General features: G+C 41.8%; 1 protein-coding gene across 7 annotated transcripts in view; it reads right to left on the bottom strand.

Moving 5' to 3' along the window:
- Dip2 (disco-interacting protein 2) overlaps positions 1-21,745 on the bottom strand; it is a 34,316-nt gene extending 12,571 nt beyond the window's left edge. For 2 of the 7 annotated variants that reach the window (XM_071716515.1, XM_071716517.1), the window contains exons 1-6: positions 10,661-13,267; positions 9,337-10,259; positions 7,843-7,914; positions 5,016-5,252; positions 3,103-3,270; positions 717-911 (exon numbers count right to left, since the gene is read on the bottom strand). In XM_071716515.1, the coding sequence (XP_071572616.1) occupies positions 717-911; positions 3,103-3,270; positions 5,016-5,252; positions 7,843-7,914; positions 9,337-10,259; positions 10,661-11,487 (2,422 nt within the window). In that variant the 5' untranslated portion in view covers positions 11,488-13,267. Of the gene's footprint in view, positions 1-716; positions 912-3,102; positions 3,271-5,015; positions 5,253-7,842; positions 7,915-9,336; positions 10,260-10,660; positions 13,268-21,554 lie in introns of those variants that run through there. The other 5 variants (XM_071716518.1, XM_071716522.1, XM_071716519.1 and 2 more) reach the window with 4 other exon arrangements.
- Positions 21,746-22,199: the final 454 nt, after the last annotated feature.

Below are 22,199 nucleotides of genomic sequence, written 5' to 3'. Positions count from 1 at the left end.
TAAGCAAATAGCGCTAATAGCGCGCTCCCCGAATCCAGGCTAGGTGAGTACATTCAGTATTACAACCGCTGACTGAGCGGCTAAACAGTGAAAAAGTTTATTTCTAATTTTTGACATGTCTTGTGATTCTATCAAATTGTAAGTAAAAGTTTTAATGTATGTAAAAAAATAATAAGCTATGAGTAGGTATTGATAATAAAATAAAGTATATATTATTTTATTTTAATTTTTATATATGTAATTAGACAATATGTTATTAGATACTACATTAGTATATTTTAATAATTTATCTATAATTTTTCGCTTAATTGTTTACTACGACATTAAATAAAGTATATTTATTAGTTTTATATTAAATATTTAAATTTTTTACCTTAAAAGAATTTATATTACACAGTTAATATTAATTTTCCACATCAAAATATTCTCGTATTATCTACGTGTTAAAATTCAATTTAATAATAACTATACTATTGATTGAAAATTATATTTCAATGATTCGATTCGATTTTATTCGATTCAACATAAAAAATTCTTGATTCGCACATCTCTACCATTTACTGATCTTATGCAACAATTATTTATATAAGTAAATCCCGATTTATTTATATTCATTTCATGTAATTCAATCCGTTATAAAAACTGACACACGCAACAGGAACGTTGCTTCTGTTTTATTATTTCGTCATCATATGTGACTGTAATGATAATTTTACCGGTTGGGCCACCCGCGCCCGGACTCTCCTCGGTGACGACACTGTCCTCGTCGCTGCTGGACTCGCCACTGTCGCGTCTCTCCCGATCGGGGCTTCTGGCCATCACGGAGGTTCTCTTGGACGGCATTGGCAAGGATGGCTTCGGTCGTCCCTGCATCGCCGCCAAGGCTTGCTGCACCGCCTCCTGGCGCACCTCTAAACGTAAGAATTGATTACTCAAACGGACAACGAGGACGGATGACACGTGCGGACACTTGATGGTCTTACTTCCGCATCGTCATCCGTTCATCATCTCCCGACACTATTTATACATACGTATTCATGCGTATTGCGCATCGTACATTTTTTTGTCTCGTTGACGATTTAACGTAATGCTCTCGAGAGTGTGTGTGTGTGTTGTGTGTGTGTGTGTATATATATGTATAGAAGGATTTGCGAGATAAGGTGCTTAGGCTCGGGAAGATTGAACAGTTAAATTAAAGTTATTGAGTAGACACCGTAGCAGGACGATACTATGCACATGTATTTTTTTCTAGCGGTACAAACACACGAGATAAATGAATCTTTCGCATGCTGCCACTTGCAAGATGTGTGCAGACTCTATTTGTTCCATCTTAATTCCGTTTCGAGCACCATTTATCGATTGACACAAAGAACTATAATTGATACTATAATTGCCTTTGTCCGCAACGATTAATTTTGATGAAAAGGTCGCGAAAGATATAAAGATCTGTTCGTCATCGAGGCCGGTTCAAATCGCAGATAAACTAATCCGGATATTTTAACACCGTATAAACTTTTTTTTGTGAAATGACAACACTATTTTTACAGTCAAATACAAATACTAAAAAATCAAACGTTTTACCTTTAATTTGAAGTAAAATATAGTTCTTATTTCTCAGTAAAATTGAACTGATCCTCAAGCAACTTGAATTTCTCGCATTTACAGCCTTTTTTACGCCAAGACTCGCGATTAAAATGGAATTACGTTTCCCGGTTGTGATAGATGCGTCCAATGCGGCCGATGCCGCTGCGCGTAAACTGCAATATAATGCAGGTAACGTTCGGTCACTGAGTTGCCATATATTTCCGGGTGAAGCATACCCATATCGTTATTACGACATCATGCAACACTGGGGGACGCGGCTCGTTACAAGTTGTATTCGCATCATGTACGTCGACGCATACAGGGTGTCCCACACATATTTACTTTCTTAGTGTTTATCGTTAATCATACAATTAATTTCGACAAGAATTTTATCTGGTCAAATTGTGCAAAATTTCAATATAAATACATAAAAAAAACACAAGTTAAAATTGATATTTATGTTGTTAACAGAGTAAAAAATTTATTATTATTATTTAATAATCACTACCTACACTTTTTTTAATTTTATTTCCACGTGGGCGTGGATGACATTTCTCGTATGTTTTCTTGGGACGCCTTGTATACGTCTCTATCGACGCGAGTTCCTGGATTGGCTTATCTTCTACAAGATACAACACTCCGTCGACATCCGACTGGTAACGGTGCACCAGGTGGAAGATTACCTGCACTTTGCGTTAAGATAAATGAACCTTTCTATCAGCGCTTTTGAACGAAGCGAGTTTTTCTCCAGGTCACGCGGAATGACATTTCATTCGGGGAGGGAGCGTAGGAAGTAAATGCGGAGCAAAGCGACAAGCTTCGTGAATTTTATTTAAAGAACTAGAGTAAAAAAATGAAATCGTATCTAACTATATAAGATTGATAAATAATGCTCACGTTACACAAGTTATTGCGTAGTAACACGCAGACTCTTGGTTGGATATCATCGGGCATAAAAAGACCGATAAAAGCCTGATGGATCACAGTTTTTCATGCAACATTGCTAACCCTTAAAGATAACCCATATATGGATCTAGAGTCTATTTCAACACTCATTCATGTTGCGTGCACGTCTTCAAAAATTAATATTTTTGGACAATTTGGACGATTAATATCAATTATTGGCAATTTTTGTAATTCTATTATATTCTTCAGTTCTTTTCTACCCCTTTCCTACTATTTCATATATATAACTTTTTAAAATTTGGTTTATCAGACTCAGAATTATACGCAATCAAAGTTGCGAGGTCGATATATGGATAGCGTAGTCTCAAGTGGTTGAGACTTGAAGTGTAGCCTTTAAGGGTTGAACAAATTCTTACAGATATTGTTTCTTTCGATTCTCTCCATAACATTCATTGCAATTCCACGAAGAGGGATGTGTGTATTTGGTGTAACCGTTCGAACAATTAGAATGATTTTCGAACAGGACGGTGGAAAAGGAGTTGAACTAGCGATGTACCCACTGTTGCTACCCGAATGGTCCCCCTTTATATCTAGTGCCAGAGGTGTACTCACCGGAATGGTAACGGCTCTCATTGCGTGTGAGTCTGCGATTACCGCGTCTAGCTGCCGCCGCCGCCGCCGCTGCCGCTGCTGCAGCAGCCGAGTTCGAGTTTCCAATGTTCCCTGTGGAGCCACCAGAACCCGGGGGACTGGCGATTCCTCCGGGCGCTAGTCGGCCGCCTGCATGCAACACAACAACAACAACGGCACATAGACAAAGAAGGGACGCTACGAGAGGTCGGCTCGGCTCGGCTTGGCGAGAGCTGTCGTCGTTCGCCTTCCCTCGGTCTCGTCGCACCCAAATAAACGAGCGCTCGAACTTGGAAACCCTTTGGAGTTAGTGCATTCTCTATATCTACTTCGCTATCGTTAATCGCGCGAGTCAGTCCCAGCGGAAAGCGTTGGAAGAAACAAATCCAACCATTTTTATGTTAACGATCCCAGGAATCGAGACTCCGTGGATCCGTCCTTGAAATTGAAGCTAAGGAACAAGGATCCTTGGGGTCTTCGCGACTCTAGGGAATAGGGTTCCAAGCGGTTAAGCGCCGATCCTCGCCAAAGGCCCAGATTTTCTACGATTTACATGCCGTGGTAGTGCGTTATTTATCCGGATGTGAGGGGGTAATCTTGCGGTTTAATTGCGCCATTGACGGTTGGTCATTCCACCATCGGATGCTGCATCTCGTAAATGTGACTCGTATCGATCGTCCGTGGCGCGACGCACAGGAAGGTCGGAGGAGGAGGAGGGCCGGTCTCGGTGGCGTGATTCAGTTGGAATAATCGCCGGGTAATTTCAAAAGAGTCGTACGGATCATCCTGTTATGTGAATTTACCACGCACTACATATCGAACGGCGATATCGAATTCGGTCGCGCGTCTCGCGCAGAAAAAAAAATTAAAAAAGGATTTTTTTTTTCCGAAAGTCATAAGAAAGTGTCTGACGATCTACATCGAGAGTCTCTCGGTCTACCGCGAGGTGCCGCGACGTCGAGGATCCCTGTCGCAAAATGCATGATGTAGGATGTAGATCCGCGGCACGCGATCTCCGCGATCTATGCGGAGGAATATCTATCGACGAGGACGCGATGGAAAAATGGAAATGTTGCACGCTCGCGGATAACACGACGCAGTCGGCTGAATAGGGAGAATGCCGATGGATGGCAGGCCGGCCGGCTGGCTGGCTGCAATCTTGAGTCACCCGAAGGTGGAACAACCGGTCTCGGCTACCGCCTGGCTATGTCAAATTACAAAGGTATCTAAAGGTGCAAAAGCGTCTCGAGGCAACACACGCGAGAGAAATACAGGGAGTAAAGCAGGCAAGCTACACGGAGGAGAGAGATAAGTGCAAGCGGCACGACGAACGAAACTCGTTTTGCTTTTAACAATTTTCCATGGTGCGCAGAGAGAAAAAATGGGGAGTGTAACCATTCCGAGGGGATTCACATCTACTTTTGTAAAAAAAAAATTTGGATGCGGAAACGGCACATATAGAACACAATGAGATTGAGGCGAGAGGGAACGTATCGTCATCTCAGGATTTCTCATCGAGAACAACAATTTCGACGGGGGGGGGGGGGGAGGAAACTCGCATCGTTCTTGTAGCTAAAATCGTGTCATTCGTGTCATGTGTGTACACGTGTGTGTGCGTGCATACAAAGACGAAAGTACGAAACGCACAGTGATTAAAGAACACTTTGCAAATTACCGAACTCTACTGTGTTCTAATCTAATCGGAAAGAAAAAAAATACTCTATGAGACAAATTCTCTATGACTTATCGAAAGGGCAAAAAAGCTAAAAAGCTGTAATTAAAGCAGAATTGCGGCACACAATCAATAACGCCTATATGCGCGCGTTAACGTCCGCTAACTCGCCGCGACTCGGAGATACGCTCGTTCGTGGAGCCTACATAGTGCGTGGCGCTACCTGAGTGATAGCGCTTCTCGTTGTGCGTGACGCGCCGTTGCGTGCGTCGTGCACGTGGCTGCGGTCGACCGCCACCACCATAGCCTCCTTCTCCTCCTCCTCCTCCTCCTCTTTCACCGCCACCGTCACCTCCTCCGCTTCCGTAACCCGTTCTCTCCAGCCCTCTACCAACGACGCCTCCGCCGCCTCCGCCGCCGTCGCTGCTGCCACCACCACCAATACCACCATTTCCAGCCCCTACGATCCACATAAGCGCGTATGCACGGTGTGCTTCGATTCTTAAACACCCGTATTTCTATACTTTCCCATCGTTTTATCTCGCGCGGCTCATTACTTAAAACTGATAATTTTTCATACTGATAATGTACATTTGAAAGAATGGCCAGTATTGTTATCGCGAAAGTGATGCGGTTACAAAGATACAAAAGGTGCAACACCAAGTAGTATCAAATGTAATTTTTTTTTCAATTTTTTAAGTTCTTTGTCTTAAATTTACCATTCCGCACATTATTTCTGTACTTTAAACATGTAAATGGGTTTTCAATTCTGTAAATCCAATTCGAAGGAAATTGGAACCTGTAAAATGTCGGTAATTGCCGTCACTCCAGGATCACCTTAAACGACTTTTAGACGGATACGGATACGCAGTCGACTTCCTCTCGCGATGCATCATTTGGCGGTGTGCAATGCTGTCACAATGATTCGCCTTATCTTAAAAATTAATCATATAGAGACTACGTTTCGCCTGAATCGCACGATGGATTTATATGTAAAAGAACTTCCCGTTATTCGACTTGGCCATACCGTGCTAGAAAACTGTCGCTAGTTCGACTCGCGCGTCCACGACAATGGCAGATGCACGTAGCATATAACGAGCGGATAACGCGGAAGCGCTTCTTCCGCGTGCAGGTACAGTTAAACTGCAAGCCGATTGCAGCGGTTCTACCGATCACAGCTGCGGGCGCAAAGGCGCGTCCGTCTAACTATACGGGGTGCCTCTCTCCATGGAAATGTACGAGATTTTCAAATACATTGCCTATCATCAATTCCAATTGAAGATTTTACTTTAACGTAGGCAGATTTCCAGAGCAATGAGCAACGATAGCAAAGTTTATATTCAGATTTGTATATTTAAGAGATTTTTAGAAATTTCAAAAAATCGAAAACTCATTTTTTACTTTCCACTAGTTTGATGCTATAAAAATGCTATTTAAAAATACTGTATTTTTCGGTTCGCTACACTCCTATAACACCTTAATCCTATTAGAACACACAGCATGGGTATCCCACACGAAACTTCGCTTACTCGGAATTCTCTATTTTCGATATTTAGTTTTAACTGATAAAATAAAACTCTTTTTGATACTAAAACTATTCAGGTATATTCCCAATCTCAGAGCTTAAAAATAAAAAAAACGAGTCCAAAAATATTAATCTGAACCAGAGTTACAGCCAGCCTATCAAAGTTACATAGGTCTTCGAAACCCATGTGTAGGTTTTCGGGATGCTCTGGAAGCTGTGTGTTCTAGGATTAATGAGATATCTTTTTTCTGTTATAGATCTTCAACTTCTACAATTAGTTTAATCTTGTTCATTCTTTTATTCGATGAAAAGAACATCTTTCATTTAGACGGAAAACTATTGATTCATTCTTGTCACGAAAGTTCTTCTAACAAATGATCAAGAATGAAAACAACTTAAGCTAGCAGAAATATTTCATCGCACTTGTGCTAAACGGTTAAAAATGAGAAATATCTAACCGTGAAAGGGTTAAATCGACAGGCAGCGGGGCGCATCGACGAGAGATGCGTCCGCGGAATGCAGCCTGCACGAACCAGCAAATGACGCGTGGTAACGTCCGGACAATTCCGTGTCCGGTAACTCTCGCGACGATAAGACCAAGTCTCGCTGCAGCCGCGACAGTTGCGGTACCGGTTGGCGAACTCGGAAACGATTCGCGTTACACTTTGCGTTCCGCGATGCGGAAACGCGTCGATCGACGCGCCGTAATTCGTTCTCGTATGGTTTTTCGTAGAGCACGAAATAATCCCATTTGAAGCGGCAAACGTTCCTCGTAAAATAAACAGAGATAAAATCGCACGCGCGTGCGGAATCGCGCATCCTTCCTGTTACATCGCAATTTTCTCTCGATTTTCTCCCGACCTGCCTGCGTTCCGCGTTTCGCGTGGCGCAAGACCGGCACCGGTAGTACGTTGCAGGTTGCAAGGTGCCGAGTGTTGAAGTGACGCGTGCCGCCGCGAGGATTGCGTCTCCGTCCCCTTCCTTTTATACAGAGAATTGCATTTGCCATTGTGCGCACAATGAGGCGCGTGTCTCCTGAGAATCGGAACGCGATTGATATTGCGAGCTTGTTGCGTCCCGATGGCACAACATTGCACACACACACACACACCAAGATGCGACGAGAGATAAGACTCGAGAATTAGAAACTGGCGGTTGTTTTTCCGTTTGAAAAAGCATCACCTATAACTGTAGAGCGAATAAATTTACATTTTTTTTCGTAGACTAAATACTATGAGATATAATTAGTGCAAGCTTTACCGAGAAAATTAAAAAAGAAGTCTCATTTCTGTCGAAATGCCGAGTCTTTTCTAAAAATGTTTGATACCGTATGATCGACGTACGGACTCTATGCGGGATCGATCGATCGAATATGCGACTAAACATGTGGGGCGATAATATTTTCACATCGCTGACTTCTCGTCCCGTTCCGTATCGCACATCGCGAATATAACGCGCGATGATATCTCCCGCTGCCTCTACTTGCGGGAGTCTTAATGAATTTCTAGAAAAGCGAAACACTCACCTATCTGCTTCGAGGCGTATTGCTGAAGTAGACGCGTCCGTTTCTTTTCATAACCCTTCTGCGTAATATCTCCTGCAACAGCGGAAAACGGCTTAATTAATCATGCAATCCAGGAAATAATTTAAACAGTTTAATACTACGTCTCGAGATCGTCTCTTAATATCTCGAGTATAAGTGTCAAAATTGTTGTTACATTTTATAACATATTACATTAAACTTGGCGAATTGCTCTCGAGAAACACATGTTCTCTTCTGTCTCCGTTATTATATCCGTTATATTCACGATACAATAACGAAACATTTAAATAAAGATATTTAATGGTATTTAATGGTATCTATAATACTTAAACTAAGATGAAGATACAAATAAAACTAGAGAAGAGAGATAGGATAGTAAATAAAACAGTATAGATATATGTTCATAAAGATCTGTTGAAGATCGTTGAAAATAAGTCGCGGAGATCGGACGTACGTTTTCAGGATTGAATTTTAGATCGATGCACGCTCGGCTGCCGGCGGCCGGTGCTGATGCAGCTCGCCCATGTGCCGAGTACGATGTAAAACTGGTTAGCGTACTCGCCTTTCGTCACGCCTCGTAACTCGAGAAAACGCCGAAGAATCGATCCTAACGGCCGAGACATGATTTTTCCACGTTCGCGAAACGAAACCGGGCCATCGCGATTATGCTAATCAGCGCGTTCGAGTGATTCTTGATATCGTCGATGCGACAAACTTGTTCGTATTCGTCGTCTCTATGTGACAATTTCTCGGAAAAAGCGGCATGATGTACGAGTCTGTCCACGGGAAAAATCACACACTCGCTTGTACTTTAGATATATATTTTGTACTTGAATTTTATGGATGTTTATACATTCAGATAATGAAGGTAGATAAACCTGTATCAAACATGTAACAAAGTGTACAATTAAACAATTTCCAATACATTTTTTTACTTTAAGACTCGAATGTTAAAGAAATACGCAAGAAATAAGCGAGGAATTTCCACGCGTTATAAGTAATTCAGCCTTCGAAGCAGCGAAAACCGTGCAGTAAGAACCACGTTAAGCCGTGATCGCGATACGCGTGCAGGCTCGCGTTCGAGCAAGAAGCTCATCGAAACCGATCGCGGGAAAATATGTTGCGCAATTAATGCCGTCGGACGCCGATGGAGGTAACGGTCGGGCAAAGGATAAATAGATTCAACACGGTCGTAATCGCTGCGATTCAATTGCGTCGCCTGTTATTCAATAAGTATTAAATATAAAACCAAGATTATACGTAGATTATTAAGCTGCATGGCAAGTTTACGCGCGTTTTTCCAATGATACATTACTATTCTTTTCCTTAGACTTCTATTAAGTGTAATCTATTTGTACTAACGAGTTGTTATTCCATTAGAATTGTTATTCCATTAAAAAAAAATTAATTTTGCTATTATTTCTGCTACTATCGCTCTTTCCTGAACGACCTATAGAATTATAATTCGGATCTTACTAGGACGTTTCCTCAAGGATGAGCACTTGCGCACGAGGAATACCGGTTGACCGGACGCTCTTCTCAACTGCGATTTTCGGCGCAAGGGTCTTCTCCTAAGTCCCGATTTTTGCCTCTTTAAATACTGTCGTTGCTGCGGAAAGTTTTTCCTGCGCTCGTTGAAACCATCAGCGTCATCGTCCTCACTGTCGGTCGACGAGAGATATCTGTAGCCCGTGTTAGAGCTCTCGTTTTTCGACCTTTCCTTGACAACGTCCTTGGCTAGAAAGGTGAGAAACTGACTACTGGCAAAATAATTTCCAGAAATGACGGTTCTCGTCGGCGCCGCAGTTGATATCATCGTCGTTGCCGTTGTCGCTGTCGTCGTCGTTGTCGCCGAAAGTTTCCAAGTGGTCCCGCGCACCAGAAGACCGTGGGTTCTTAGCTCCTCGGAGAACAGCTTATCCTCGTTAAAGTCGCTAATTTTTGGCGCCGGACAAGCCGACGATGAGGACGACGTCGCCGAGAAAGAGCCCAAGGACGATGAAACGATCGAGTTCAAAGCGTCATCTTCTCGACGCTCATTGAAATCACCTGACAGCAACAGCTTCTGATCGTCAAACTGATCGTCTGACACATTCGACGACCAGTCGTTAATCCTTTCCAGGATCGGACCCTCGTCATCGGGGAAGTATCTGATCTCCCGCCAAACTCGTCGTTGACGTCTCGAGCGACGTCTCTCGGGCGGGACGAACCATACCGGACTGCTGGTGCGAGCTGGAGGTTGCTGACTCTTCTTGCTAGCGCGTTGAGAAGTCCTCTTACCACTTCGGCGACGAGAATTGGAATGTCTAGACGCGCTCGTTCGTTTGAAGTAGCCCTCAGTGCTCACGCTTGGCGATGGCTTTGGTGTCTTCCGACGAAAGAGACCGTTTCGCGTCACCCTAAAGCCAAGCAGTGTCGATTGCAATCGAATGCTCCTTGAACAGCGCAATATTCGACTCAATCGATCAGTGAAAATATACGAGCGATATGTATATAGATATTTATTTTGTCACGAACACGTTCAACCAAAGAAAGTCTCATTAATGTAATTATATTGATTATATAATTTCTTTTTATCCTCTTTCATAAATTCAGATCAAATACAGATTATATTCGCATTTTCTTTAGCTGTATAAAACAACAGATAATCAAAATTCCTAAAGTTTTGAATATTGTAATTAGTTATTTAAAGACTACCAAACAAAAACCAAAGATTTTAGCAGAAACGAATCGCTCAAAGAAAGACATTCTATCATTTCCTCATTTTCACTGATCGATCGTTAACGGACAAGCTAGTCACCCCGGTCTGAAATCAGCTAATCTAGCGATCCTAAGAGAGAAGCCAAAGGACGACGACGACGAGGTCTCCTTGCTGACGGGCTTCTCTGGCGCCGAAACCGTTCTCGCGACAGTCGGCTGCGGTTTCTTCTCCTTTAGAGCGCTGTCGAGAGAATGATGAACTGAAGAATTCGAAACAGAAGAATACGAAGGAGCCGATGATATTGGAACCGAGGCCGGAACCGGTACCGCATCCCTCCATATCCTGCCGAGACTAATGCTGACACTGAGTGATCCTTCTGCAGAGGACTCTTGGGTCCAAAGAGTGTCGTGCGAATTCGTCGTCTCGTCACGACTTAGCTCCGCAACGATTCCAAAGGATTTAGATTTGGGTGTCAAAATAGGCGAAGCATCGAGCTCGAGAATTTTCAGATCCTCGGCAACCGAATCCGTGTCGGTATGCTTAGCAAGTTTTGTGGCTTTGATTTTAGGATGCTGAAGGGACTCGAGATGATCCTCGTGAAGCTTCTCGCGGGACGAGGAACTGACTCCTTGAAGCCACTCGTCGTAGGTAATGGAATCGCGATTGAGGGAATGCTCTTGATCCTTTTTGAATTCTTGCTCCTTGATTTGTTGTGAAACAATTTTATCATTCGTCGCTGGTTGCGGAGGAGAATTCACGACAGGCTCCAGATTCTTCTGGAGACGATTCCGCCGTTTACCCCGATCCAGATAACTCTTCCTAATAGAAATCCTCTTGAAGGACTCGCTGCGCTTGAAGGAGGGCTCGTTGCGGTCCTTCTTGCGGCTCACGAGCCTTCTCAGGTTCTCGAAGGTGAGGGGCCTCATGAGGCAGTGCGACCAACCTCGACTCGCGGAAGTAGAATCGCTGCAGATTTATACTATCTCTAAGTGGTATCGAATACACATTTGTGTGGCAAAGATTAATGGATGCATTCGCGGATCACAAAGGTCTATATAAGAGGTATAAAGGAGTTATGAATGTAAAAGTATCCTGCGTCTACGATCAAGAATTTACGGAGTTTGCAAAGTCAATAAGAATCTCGGTAATCCTGGTTTTGCGAAAGGGAGCATTTTGTGGAAACAAAAGTGAATTTATGGATTCCTTTCTCCTCCTTCGTTGCTTCCTTTCTCTGCTTCTCCTTCTCAGTCCCTTTACTCTTTGTTTCTCTTTTCTTCTTGCCCTCCTTGCCCTTTCGCTATCCGTATCCTCCTCTTCGTCCTTCCTCTCCCTTTCTCTCTTTCGTCCCTCTTTCTCCGTTGCGCTAAGGTCCGCTAAGGTGCAACGCCGAGGTCTTCCAGTCGTGGATGATCAGCGTGGCTTTCCTTTTTCGACGCCGTGCTGCTGCGCCGCCGCCACCACCGCTCCTTCTCCCTCTTCCTCATTGCCCTCCTCTTCCCTTTTCTTCCGTGCCCTCGGTTCGAACGGAATGATCATTCTATACGAAAAGATTCAGCGCGAATTGCACGAGCGTCTTTGAAGTCAATGCACTCGGTATCGAGAAAGTGATTTATTCTCACACACAAATAAGACTTGTCCGACGATCACTATTTTTGCTTATTATAATTATTGTGTTGGATTTAAATGATTCTTTCGAGCTGATGCTAACTCCAGATTGTGTTAAGGCGACATTCGATATACTTTTGCAATTGACATATCTATCTATACTCGCGTCCCACTCATAACATCGATGTTATCATCGATGATCATTTATCGGCAAACTGCTTAAACATTTTTCCTCTTAGATCACACTATTACTTCGTCGTTAATCGATTCTTATCTCATCAATTGGTTTTTTTCAAATATCTCGCTCACTGATTTAACTGCCACGAAAGCACCTTGAAACTTCGTCAGATACTTTCTCCGCCCTCGGACGATTACGGCGTTTGTCTCTCACCCCTTTCCTCTCCTCCTCTGCCGTTCTCCACGCGATCTCTCGATAATCTGAGTGCGATTCTCTACGTGGAATCCATGTTTCGTGTAAGGAAGCTTTTATTAAATTTAATTTTATTTTCTGCTTAGTCAGGAAAAGATATATTAAAAGAGTCACGTCCAATAGATGAATTAAATTTATATTTGGCAATACGTATTAGGAAAATACACTGTTTTTCACTGCTTAAATATGTGTGATTCGTTGTTTACACACTAAAGATACACTTAACACCACAAGATTCCCATAAAATTCTGACAAATATTTACTGAAATGGTTAACACTTGCCGGGAATGGAACATTCCGTTCAGACACTCATAAATCTCTGGCGGTCGTTTAAAATCACTATCCTTACTCCGCCGTGGACCAACTCGCGGACACATACACCTCTCTACTCGCTTTCAATCGGCAAGCGAAAACCTCTTACTCGTGCCGCGAGCACGCGAAATAATTTACTCGCGCGTAAACCAACTTGACGCGTTGCATCCACGCGATCGCTTCGCCGAAATGAAATTCTTTCTTCAAAAGACTCTCGGAAAGAACTCAAGCACAAACCGAGCACGCTTCGGGATCGCGTGGCGGCTCGACGCGCGTCCGCGCGTTCGAATTCGCGCGGCGTCCGCTTCGTCTCGCCGTCGAGGCGCGTACTCCAAGTCGCGTCGAATCACTGGCATTTCGCGCACTCTCCACGACTCACGGCGATTCTCTTGCGCGCGGGGAGAGCTTAGAGGGAAGGAGAGACAAGGAAGAGAGAGAGAGAGAGAGATAGAAACCCTACGGGTGGGAAGCCGGCTCGCGCGTGTAAAAGTCGCTAGACGGAAGAGTAGGTGAGAGGATTGAGCGGGCGCGAGGAACGAGCGAACGAAGAAGAGGTGAGAGGGAGCGAGAGAGAGAAGCGTATGGGAGTGGTGGTGGCATGCCGTCCGTCCACTCTCGCCTGCCTTCTTCGCTCGCAGCATCCCACTCTCCCTCGCTCCATCTCGCTCGGCACCCTTCGCCGCGCTGACGCGGCCTCTCGCTCTCGCTTGCGCGCTGCCCGAGAGCTCCACCGGCACACTCGGAGATCTCGACTCTCCGCCGCCTCTCCCTCTTCCCTGCCTCCTTCCATGAGAGATTCTTAAGGTGGGATTACGAGGGTCGACCGGAGTTTCGGCCCCTCGCGGAATTGTTACAGTCCGCGGTGTTAAAAGCCGCACGATATAGCGCGTGAAAATATTGATAAATAATTATCGGTAAATTGCAATTTTTTTCTCTTATTTCATTCGCGAGCTATCGATCCCACGAATCTTCGCTTCCGTCTCATTTTCACGGACCTGGTTACGTACAAAGAAACTTGCGCATTTCGTGCCGGCTGTAACCACCTGACGGGTTTCGCGGATCCCGATCACGAAGAATGCATCTGGAGTCATTTCGTGCGAATTAAAAAGCGTTGTTTAGCAGTAAATACTTTCTTTTTATGAATCGAATACTGCTCTTCAATTCTTGAGTACCAACGTACGCCGGCAATGGCGGCTCTTTTTACGAATAAGATTCGAGACACGCCTACGCTCAATCGTCTTGTGAAGTCAAACGCTTCGGCTTCGCTTGCGATTACGAACGAGTGGGCGGTACGGAATGGTTGCACGGTCATACTTTTCAAACTTTCTCGTCTTATCTATCCTCCAGAACCGTAGATTCCACATTTTACAATAAAATCTATGTATTACGGAAAGAGTGTGATCAATTATATATTTTATAGGTAATAAGTTAATCGAGCAGTAATATTGTGATTAAAGCCGTCATTAAAATTGAGATCGCAAGTATATAAGACGTTCTGTACATAGAAAAAAGTGTCAAATTAAATTTAATAAAACTTATACTCGTGTATACGCAACAATCAATAATTTTCTTATATAAGAACTTTAACTTTTCATTTCAACTTTTTTTTCTTGGTTGAACTACTTTTAAAACTTTGTTTAACCATATAAATGACTTCATTCTTCATTCAAGCAAGTTTTCTTCGTTTAATGCAATATAATCTCATTCCAAGATTATGGATTGTTGCGTATACCTATACGAGTATCTATACATAACAAGTGTTGATTTAACACTTATTTTTTTCTGTGTACACTGTTAAATTCGTAGTGTCAAATTATACTTAATTTGACTCATTTTTAACTATTCCTATAAGTCGCCAGTGCTCCTACTCAATATGTCGTTAATTTAACTAAATGTTAATTTAACTAAACCAATGGCGTTAAAATAATACTGTTTTGTGTTAAAATAACAAATTTCGGCACACACGGTAGTTAAGGGGGCTTTATACGTCTATTTTGGTGAAAAATTCGATTTTCTAAAAACACCATTTTCGTGTACTATATATATGTAGAATTAGTGTACAAACACTTTTCGTTTTTCGATCTGGTTAACACGATTTTGGAGAAACTATTTAACCGATTGGGCTGAAATTTACAGGGATTGTTCAGCACATATGTAGTTTCAGCCCGTACTAGAATCATAAATTTTTAATTATTTTTAACCCTTTTTTTTTACAATTTTAGTTGCAAAAAAAGGGTCAAGATATTCAAAAGTCCGCCATTTTGTTTCTTTTTACCCAAAATGTTTAATTCTAGTACCGGCTATAGCCACTTACTTATATTTTAATATCCCGTTTGAATTTTTTGTTTCAGACGTTTCTAACTCGAGATATCATGTCAACCAGATTTCTATGGGGTACCCTTACAGTTGCCATTTTGTCGCCATAAATAAGAAAAACAAAAAAAATTTTTTTTTATGTACTTCAATATATGTGAGAAAATATATAAAAGTTTCGAGATATTTCAATACATTTCACTATGAAAAAAAAATTCTTGAAAATATGTGCAATAGACGTATAAAGCCCCCTTAAAAATAATAAAATATTCCGATCAAAAATTATACGATAATGCGTGTGCTGCAGCTCTAATTTTTATTTATTAATGTAATTTGTTTAATTTATTGCACTGAGAATGGCCTAATGTCAGGCCGAAACATTTAAGTTGTCAATTTGACTTAATTAAATATTACAACACTAACATCTTGTTATGGCTCTGTGCCCTTTTCATTTATTTAATAAAAAAATGTTATTTAACCTAAAGTATTGGTTTACATTTCATCCATTAATATTTAACAGTGTATAATTAAACAGTCAACATTTGCACATTGATTAAGGTCGTTCTCCGGAAAATCGATTTTCTCTAGATTTTTTTGAAATTGAATATACGTTAATTTAGGTGTGCTTTATGCGATAGTATAAATTTCAATACCTCTTGCGGTATTAAAAATCGAGATACTGAGTTTCAAAGTTTCAACTTTTAACATGTAATTCCTATTCCGAGCTATTGTAAAAGAGACATTATAATGAATTGTGAAAAAAGTTTTCTCTAAATGTTTTTGAAAAATTAGTATATGATGCTCCATAAAAATAGAAATAATATGCAATTAAGGACGTTCTCCGGAAAATCGATTTTCTCTAGATTTTTTTGAAACTGTGAATATACGTTAATTTAGGTGTGCTTTATGCGATGGTATAAATTTCAATACCTCTTGCGGTATTAAAAATCGAGATACTAAGTTTCAAAGTTTCAACTTTTAACATATAATTCCTATTCCGAGCTATTGTAAAAGAGACATTATAATGAATTGTGAAAAAAGTTTTCTCTAAATGTTTTTGAAAAATTAGTATATGATGCTCCATAAAAATAGAAATAATATGCAATTAAGTGTCAATACCCTTGCGGTACTCGTTTTCGAGAAATATTTGTGTAAAGTACGCGATTTGATGAATTTTTCGCTCGGTTCAGAGTGACAGAAGAGAAGAGGCGTCAGTTACTTGGCAACGCCGCATGAGTTCTCACGCGTGAAGTTAACTTCTTATTTTTTAGATGTTATTATACGTAATATTTTGTATATAAACATCTTTTTAAGCACGAATACAAGTTGAGCACGACTGGAGCCGGAGAACGTCCTTAAGGAAGACCTGAGTATCATTCGAAGCTAATTGACCGTCATTTACTTTGAATCAATGCTCTATGTGTGAATGCTATAAACATTCAAGACTATGCTATACTTTGAATCGTTTGATTGACATTGCACGAAGATATCTGCGCTCACCAACTTGTATATCTTCGCTTACATAAAGAGTTTTACGAGATGCTTCTCTATCGATATGATATGTGTCTCTCTCGACAATCAGAATTCTAAGCACCACGAATCCTCCGGGGAGGGTCATAATTTCACGTACCGAGGACATTTGATATCACCGATTCTGGGTGCCGTGTGGCACAGCGTGGATCATTAAACCATATATAGGTATATTGTCAGAATGGTGCGGAGGAGGGACACTATAATGGCCGATAAGCGCCGAGGAGTGTCTACGGGGCACACTGGCTCTCAAGGCGACTCGAGGACGTTTACCCACGAAACCGGCGACCTTGATCTTACAAAGATTGTTGTTCTCCACGAAGAGGCGTCCGGTGTGATGATGCTGCTGCTGCTGCACCTGCGTCGCGTGCGACAAAGTTGCGGCTAATCAACCCTGTTCTCCTTCCATTCCTATACTGTCCACCGGGGAAGCAAAACGTTCGGCAAAAAATATCGCAAAGATTAATCGAGTGTTCATTACGATTTCGTTCCGTCGCACATATTCCAGAGTCTCGTGCTGATTTTCGGAGTAAAACTGACGCTTTAAACAGTATCAAGGCAGAAAAAAAACGAGAGATAAGTTTTATATACGTTGATATATTTGCACACTACCATGAGGTCACGAATGTGAAGTGGCGGTAGAGCGAGAGAAGTGGTGAAGAATAGAGAAGAAGCAAGGAACAATAAAAAATGCCAGAGCTCGATCGTAAAAGAATTATAAGATATGCTTTCTATCGGTTTCAATAGACGTGTTTGTACAAAATTAACGATAATCTTTGGGATTGAGCAACATTGCGATGCGCAAGATCGCCGAGATGAATACGCGTCGTTTCTAATTGGCCTAATAACACGGCAATTATGAGATTGTGGGTTAAGATCGCTTTCTATTATTTTACTAGGTGAACCGTGCGCTCGTGTTTCTGCATCGAGAACCAGTGACTTAATAACACGTCGCAGCGATAAATCCAGTTAAAGAAATATACCACGACAGAAACGACGCTTGTTAAACCGCTCCGCATGACCTAATTCATCGGTGTTCGCCGGAGAACCCGAAAAAGGACATTTATTTTCAGAAATACATTTCAATAATAGAGAAAAATATTCGTCAAAATATAGAGACAATAATACAATCATTTGTTGAAGAGAATACGAGCAAAGGTCTAATCTCATTACTTAATTTAAAAATAAATATGTTACGTCACGTTTATTCTAAATTAAACTGCGACATTTAATGCAGAAGTGTTTAATGTCGTTTTTAATGCTATTTATAAAATAATAAATCGAATTATCTGCAAGAGTGCCCGCCTTTCGCTTTCACGCTTGTTTTAAATATCAAGAATGCAAGGCGTGCATTCTTATGTTTCGTTTCATTGTATATTATTTGTGGGTTATATACTTTCGAAACGAATTAGTCATTTTCTTGGAATAGAGAACATAAAGACCCGGATTCCACGATACTTTTTATACGCGCCACGAGTACTTATACTTATTCATCAATAAAAAGCTGCGATCTCGAAAGCTAACAAGTTACAATTATTTTTCCTTTATTATTATTACGTCTGAGACATTGGGAGCTTTCCAGTAAGCGACACAAATCGACACAAGTGTCGTTTTGTCTTTGTTACTCATTGCCAAAAAAGGAAGATAGAATGATGTTTGTGTCGACCTGTGTCGCTTGCTGGAAAGCTCCCATTGTGTAATTGGTACGTGTCTTTTTTTGTTAAAAGAGCAGTCTCATCGATAGATAAATATACAAACACATAACATATTGCAGAATAAGAAGCACGCGAAAAATGCTGTAATGAAGAGCACAGCGAAGTTGAGCCTGGTAACGCGCACGATGGAGTCGTTTCTTCTTTATTAATGCGGATGCACGACGCCACGCTGACGTAGACTTTTAAGTCTTATTTACAGCTGGACGACGTAAGCTGCTTACGTTACACCCGTGACACGTGCTAGCTTGGTCAAGCAGTTGACCAAGAAATTGCATTTTCCTCGTCTCCGTTCAACCACCGGGCTTGTCTTTGCCTCACGAGTGACGCGGCTCGAGGCTCGCGAGGCCGTGATGACCTTAATGATTAATTGACATTCGTTCGTAGGTATCGCAAAGAGAAGATTCGAGGATCCATCGTCTATCGGAGTTGCGTCTATCGATAATCGCGGAATAAGGAGTTCAAAGAATCAAAAATTCTCAGCATGTTCTCAGCATGTGATCACCGCACTCACTGAGAGAAAAAAATAGTTGCAGTTATCACAATTTCGCTATAATTTTAATTATTTTCGGTGTCGACTATACATTTTTATAGTTATTTTAACAATACGAATTATAGCTGACTCAATACTACATTATTGTTGTCATAGCTTTAGCATTCATTCAACCGTATACCTGTGATTTATGTATAGTAAAGCCCGATTTTCACTATTGGTCACGTCACGGTCCGGTCAAAAATCGTTGCCATTAAATTTGCATTCACACTGCCGGTCACGGTCGATCGTCGGTCGGCAGTGTGAATGCAAACTCGAAAAAGCATTGAATTTAATGGCAACGATTTTTGACTGGACCGTGATCGGACCGTGACCAGACCGTGACTTGACCGATAGTGAGAATCAGGCTTTAATGGCAACGATTTTTGACCGGACCGTGATCGGACCGTGACTTGACCGATATGTGAGAATCGGGCTTTAATGGCAACGATTTTTGACCGGACCGTGATCGGACCGTGACTTGACCGTAATAGTGAAAATCGGGCTTAAGTCTATAAATATACTATATGATGAAAATAACCATAATTGAAAGATCTATGCATATAAGGTTATATTTACTAATATTATGGTAATAATAATTATAAAAGTAAGAATTCCAACCATAATTATATATTACTATAAATTATAGTCGCTAAATACTACTTTTCTCTCATTGTGTCAGTGCAGAAGAAAAGAACATTCTTGATTTGAAAATATCTTTAGTTTCAACGTGAAAATCTTGAAATGAGATTATATTGTGTATTAAACGAAGAAACTAACTTGAAAAAAGTCATTTTACATAGTTCAACTAAAAAAAGTTGAAATAAAAAGTTGAAATTCTTATAAGAAAATTATAGATTGTTGCATATATACGAAACAAAACAATGAGCACGTTAACTTGAGTATACAAGTTTCGATTTGACACTTTTTTTTTCTATGCGAATAAAACGTCGAATCTCTCGACTCGGGCGTTTAATATTTTTCTAACCGTTACAAGTTTCTATAAAGAGAGGGTGAGAAGAGAGAGTATAAGTATGTCTAATTGGTTAATTACCAAACTGGCGCTCTGCTAATAATCCCAAGTTCCTACAGATCTAATCTAATTAATTTGCGCATAATTGATATACATAATGAGACCTACAAGACTACAGGACACCCGACATTTTCTTAACTAATACACGACTGGCCCCTCCAATTATTCGTTACGTCATCAAATTGACGTAATCTGCAAACAACAAAATTTTCCGAGGGACACCTGCTATTTAGGGGGGACGCGACGGAGGAAGAAACCGGTCGCTTCCTCCTTACAACAGTTCTAACTACGAATGCAAATAGCCGCATTCTCGAGAGTGAGTTACAGCTCGCTTACTTACGGGAAGAAAAGCCTCGGACACCTGCAACATTGGGGCCGCGGTGTAATTTTGTAACGTAATGTGGGGACCAACGCAATTATTTTGCGACGTGACGCGACGGAACGTTCATACACAGACAGCACCATGTCCAAAATCAAGGCATAAGACGTCTTAAAGATATCCTAAAGATGTCTTTAAGACGTCTTATGTCCCCGATTTCGGACGTGCTGTCTGAGTATCGATGCGAGTTAAAATTGTCGGATGAAGAAACTGTACATAAACACATGACATTTATCGAATAAAAATGCAAAAATATTCGCGATCGAAGAATCCGCACGAGTCCGAGAAATTGCCTTTAATTCCTTGGAATGAAAATTTTATCGAGCGTTAAACAGTAGCGGACAAAAATTTTGCTCCGTCATCCGGCTTCATATCCTTCGTATTCAAAAATGAATCGTTCGATAATCTTGATCGGCACCGCTTTAATTCGGAAGAGCCAAGCCAAGTGATAATACGTAACGTTGTCGATGCGTGCTGCGAGACAATGCCCGCGAATAAAGTGAGCGACTAAAATCAGAGTGCCGAACGTGCATGACGAAGGGTAAAGGGATTTCTCTGTTAATTGAGAGGGATGGACGGCCATTGTGATTTTTAGAAGTGGAAAAACGTGGAACGTAAATGAGAGTACTCCGTTTCGCGTAACAGATTATACTACTTATCGGCGCACCGTTTGTCACGACAGACAAACTTTAAAATTTTACTCCCTTTGCCCCTCACCTCTCATTTTCGGCCGCCTGTTCTCGGCATTAGTTATTTAACAAATTTAAATAACACTTGTCTATTATTCGATTTAAGAAAACGACGTCGCGAATTGCGGAATATCTCTGAAAAAAAAAAAAAAAAAAAAACAGCAAGGGTTTCGGACTCCTTGCAGAGGGAATGGAGACGGCAACGGCCGTAAGGTGTTATCGATTTTATCAACAAACGGGGGCTTCTAGGGGATTCTATCTCGGTGTAGCACGGGGTGAGTCAGAAAGAGCGAGAGAGAGACACGAAAAGAGCGAACGCGACAGCGAGAGAGAAAGAGAAAGAGAAAGAGAAAGAGAGAGAGAGAGAGACCGAGACGGGGAGAACGAAGTTCGCCGCGAGGGGCGGCGGACGATCGGCACTGCGTTCGGCGAAGTCGAAAGAAAAAACGGTCACCCACCTTCAGACAGCTCGAGGTCTAACTCGGCGAGCTTCTCCCGCACGTCCTCCGGGAGCTTGCCGATGTCTATGTTGTACTCGGCCATCGCTAGGCCATCCGCGCTGCGCCGTGATCGCGAATCCACCAGCGGTGCATACCACGACCCGTCACCACCGTTCGGCCATCTTGCCTGCCACTGAGGTGCGCCGTCGCGCCACCGGCGGCGCCACCGGACGCGCGTGCCCGCGCCCCGCACTGCAACCCGCGCCCGCGCCGCAACCCCCAACAGGTGATCCGCAACGAGCGACTTGTGCGGTATCGAGAGCATAAATTCGATACTTTCGATTGCTTTCGTAACGAAAAGCTCGAATGACTGAATTCAATAGAATGTAGCCGCACAAATTTGCTTATTTTTGGAAAGTGACATTTCCGCGAAAAATCTCCGAAAATCTCCCTGTTGGAGAAATGTCTCAGAATTTTTCAGATTATTAATCAGGATTTCTATGAAAATTTTAGGATTTTCTCAGAATTTTAAGATTTTCTCAGATTTTTTATATGAATAGAAACGTTTTTCAGAAAAACTCAGACAAAATCAAATTTCAGATTTTTCTCGCCAATACATCTTTGTAGAAATCTGAATAAGAGAAAATCGGCGCAATTTATCAG

The sequence above is a fragment of the Temnothorax nylanderi genome, unplaced genomic scaffold (assembly GCF_030848795.1).
Source record: "Temnothorax nylanderi isolate EJ_2023f unplaced genomic scaffold, tnyl_v1.0 TNYL_tig0187_pilon, whole genome shotgun sequence".
NCBI lineage: Eukaryota > Metazoa > Arthropoda > Insecta > Hymenoptera > Formicidae > Temnothorax > Temnothorax nylanderi.
The sequence above is the reverse complement of the archived record's forward strand: the minus strand, read 5'-3'. Positions and strand labels throughout refer to the sequence as shown.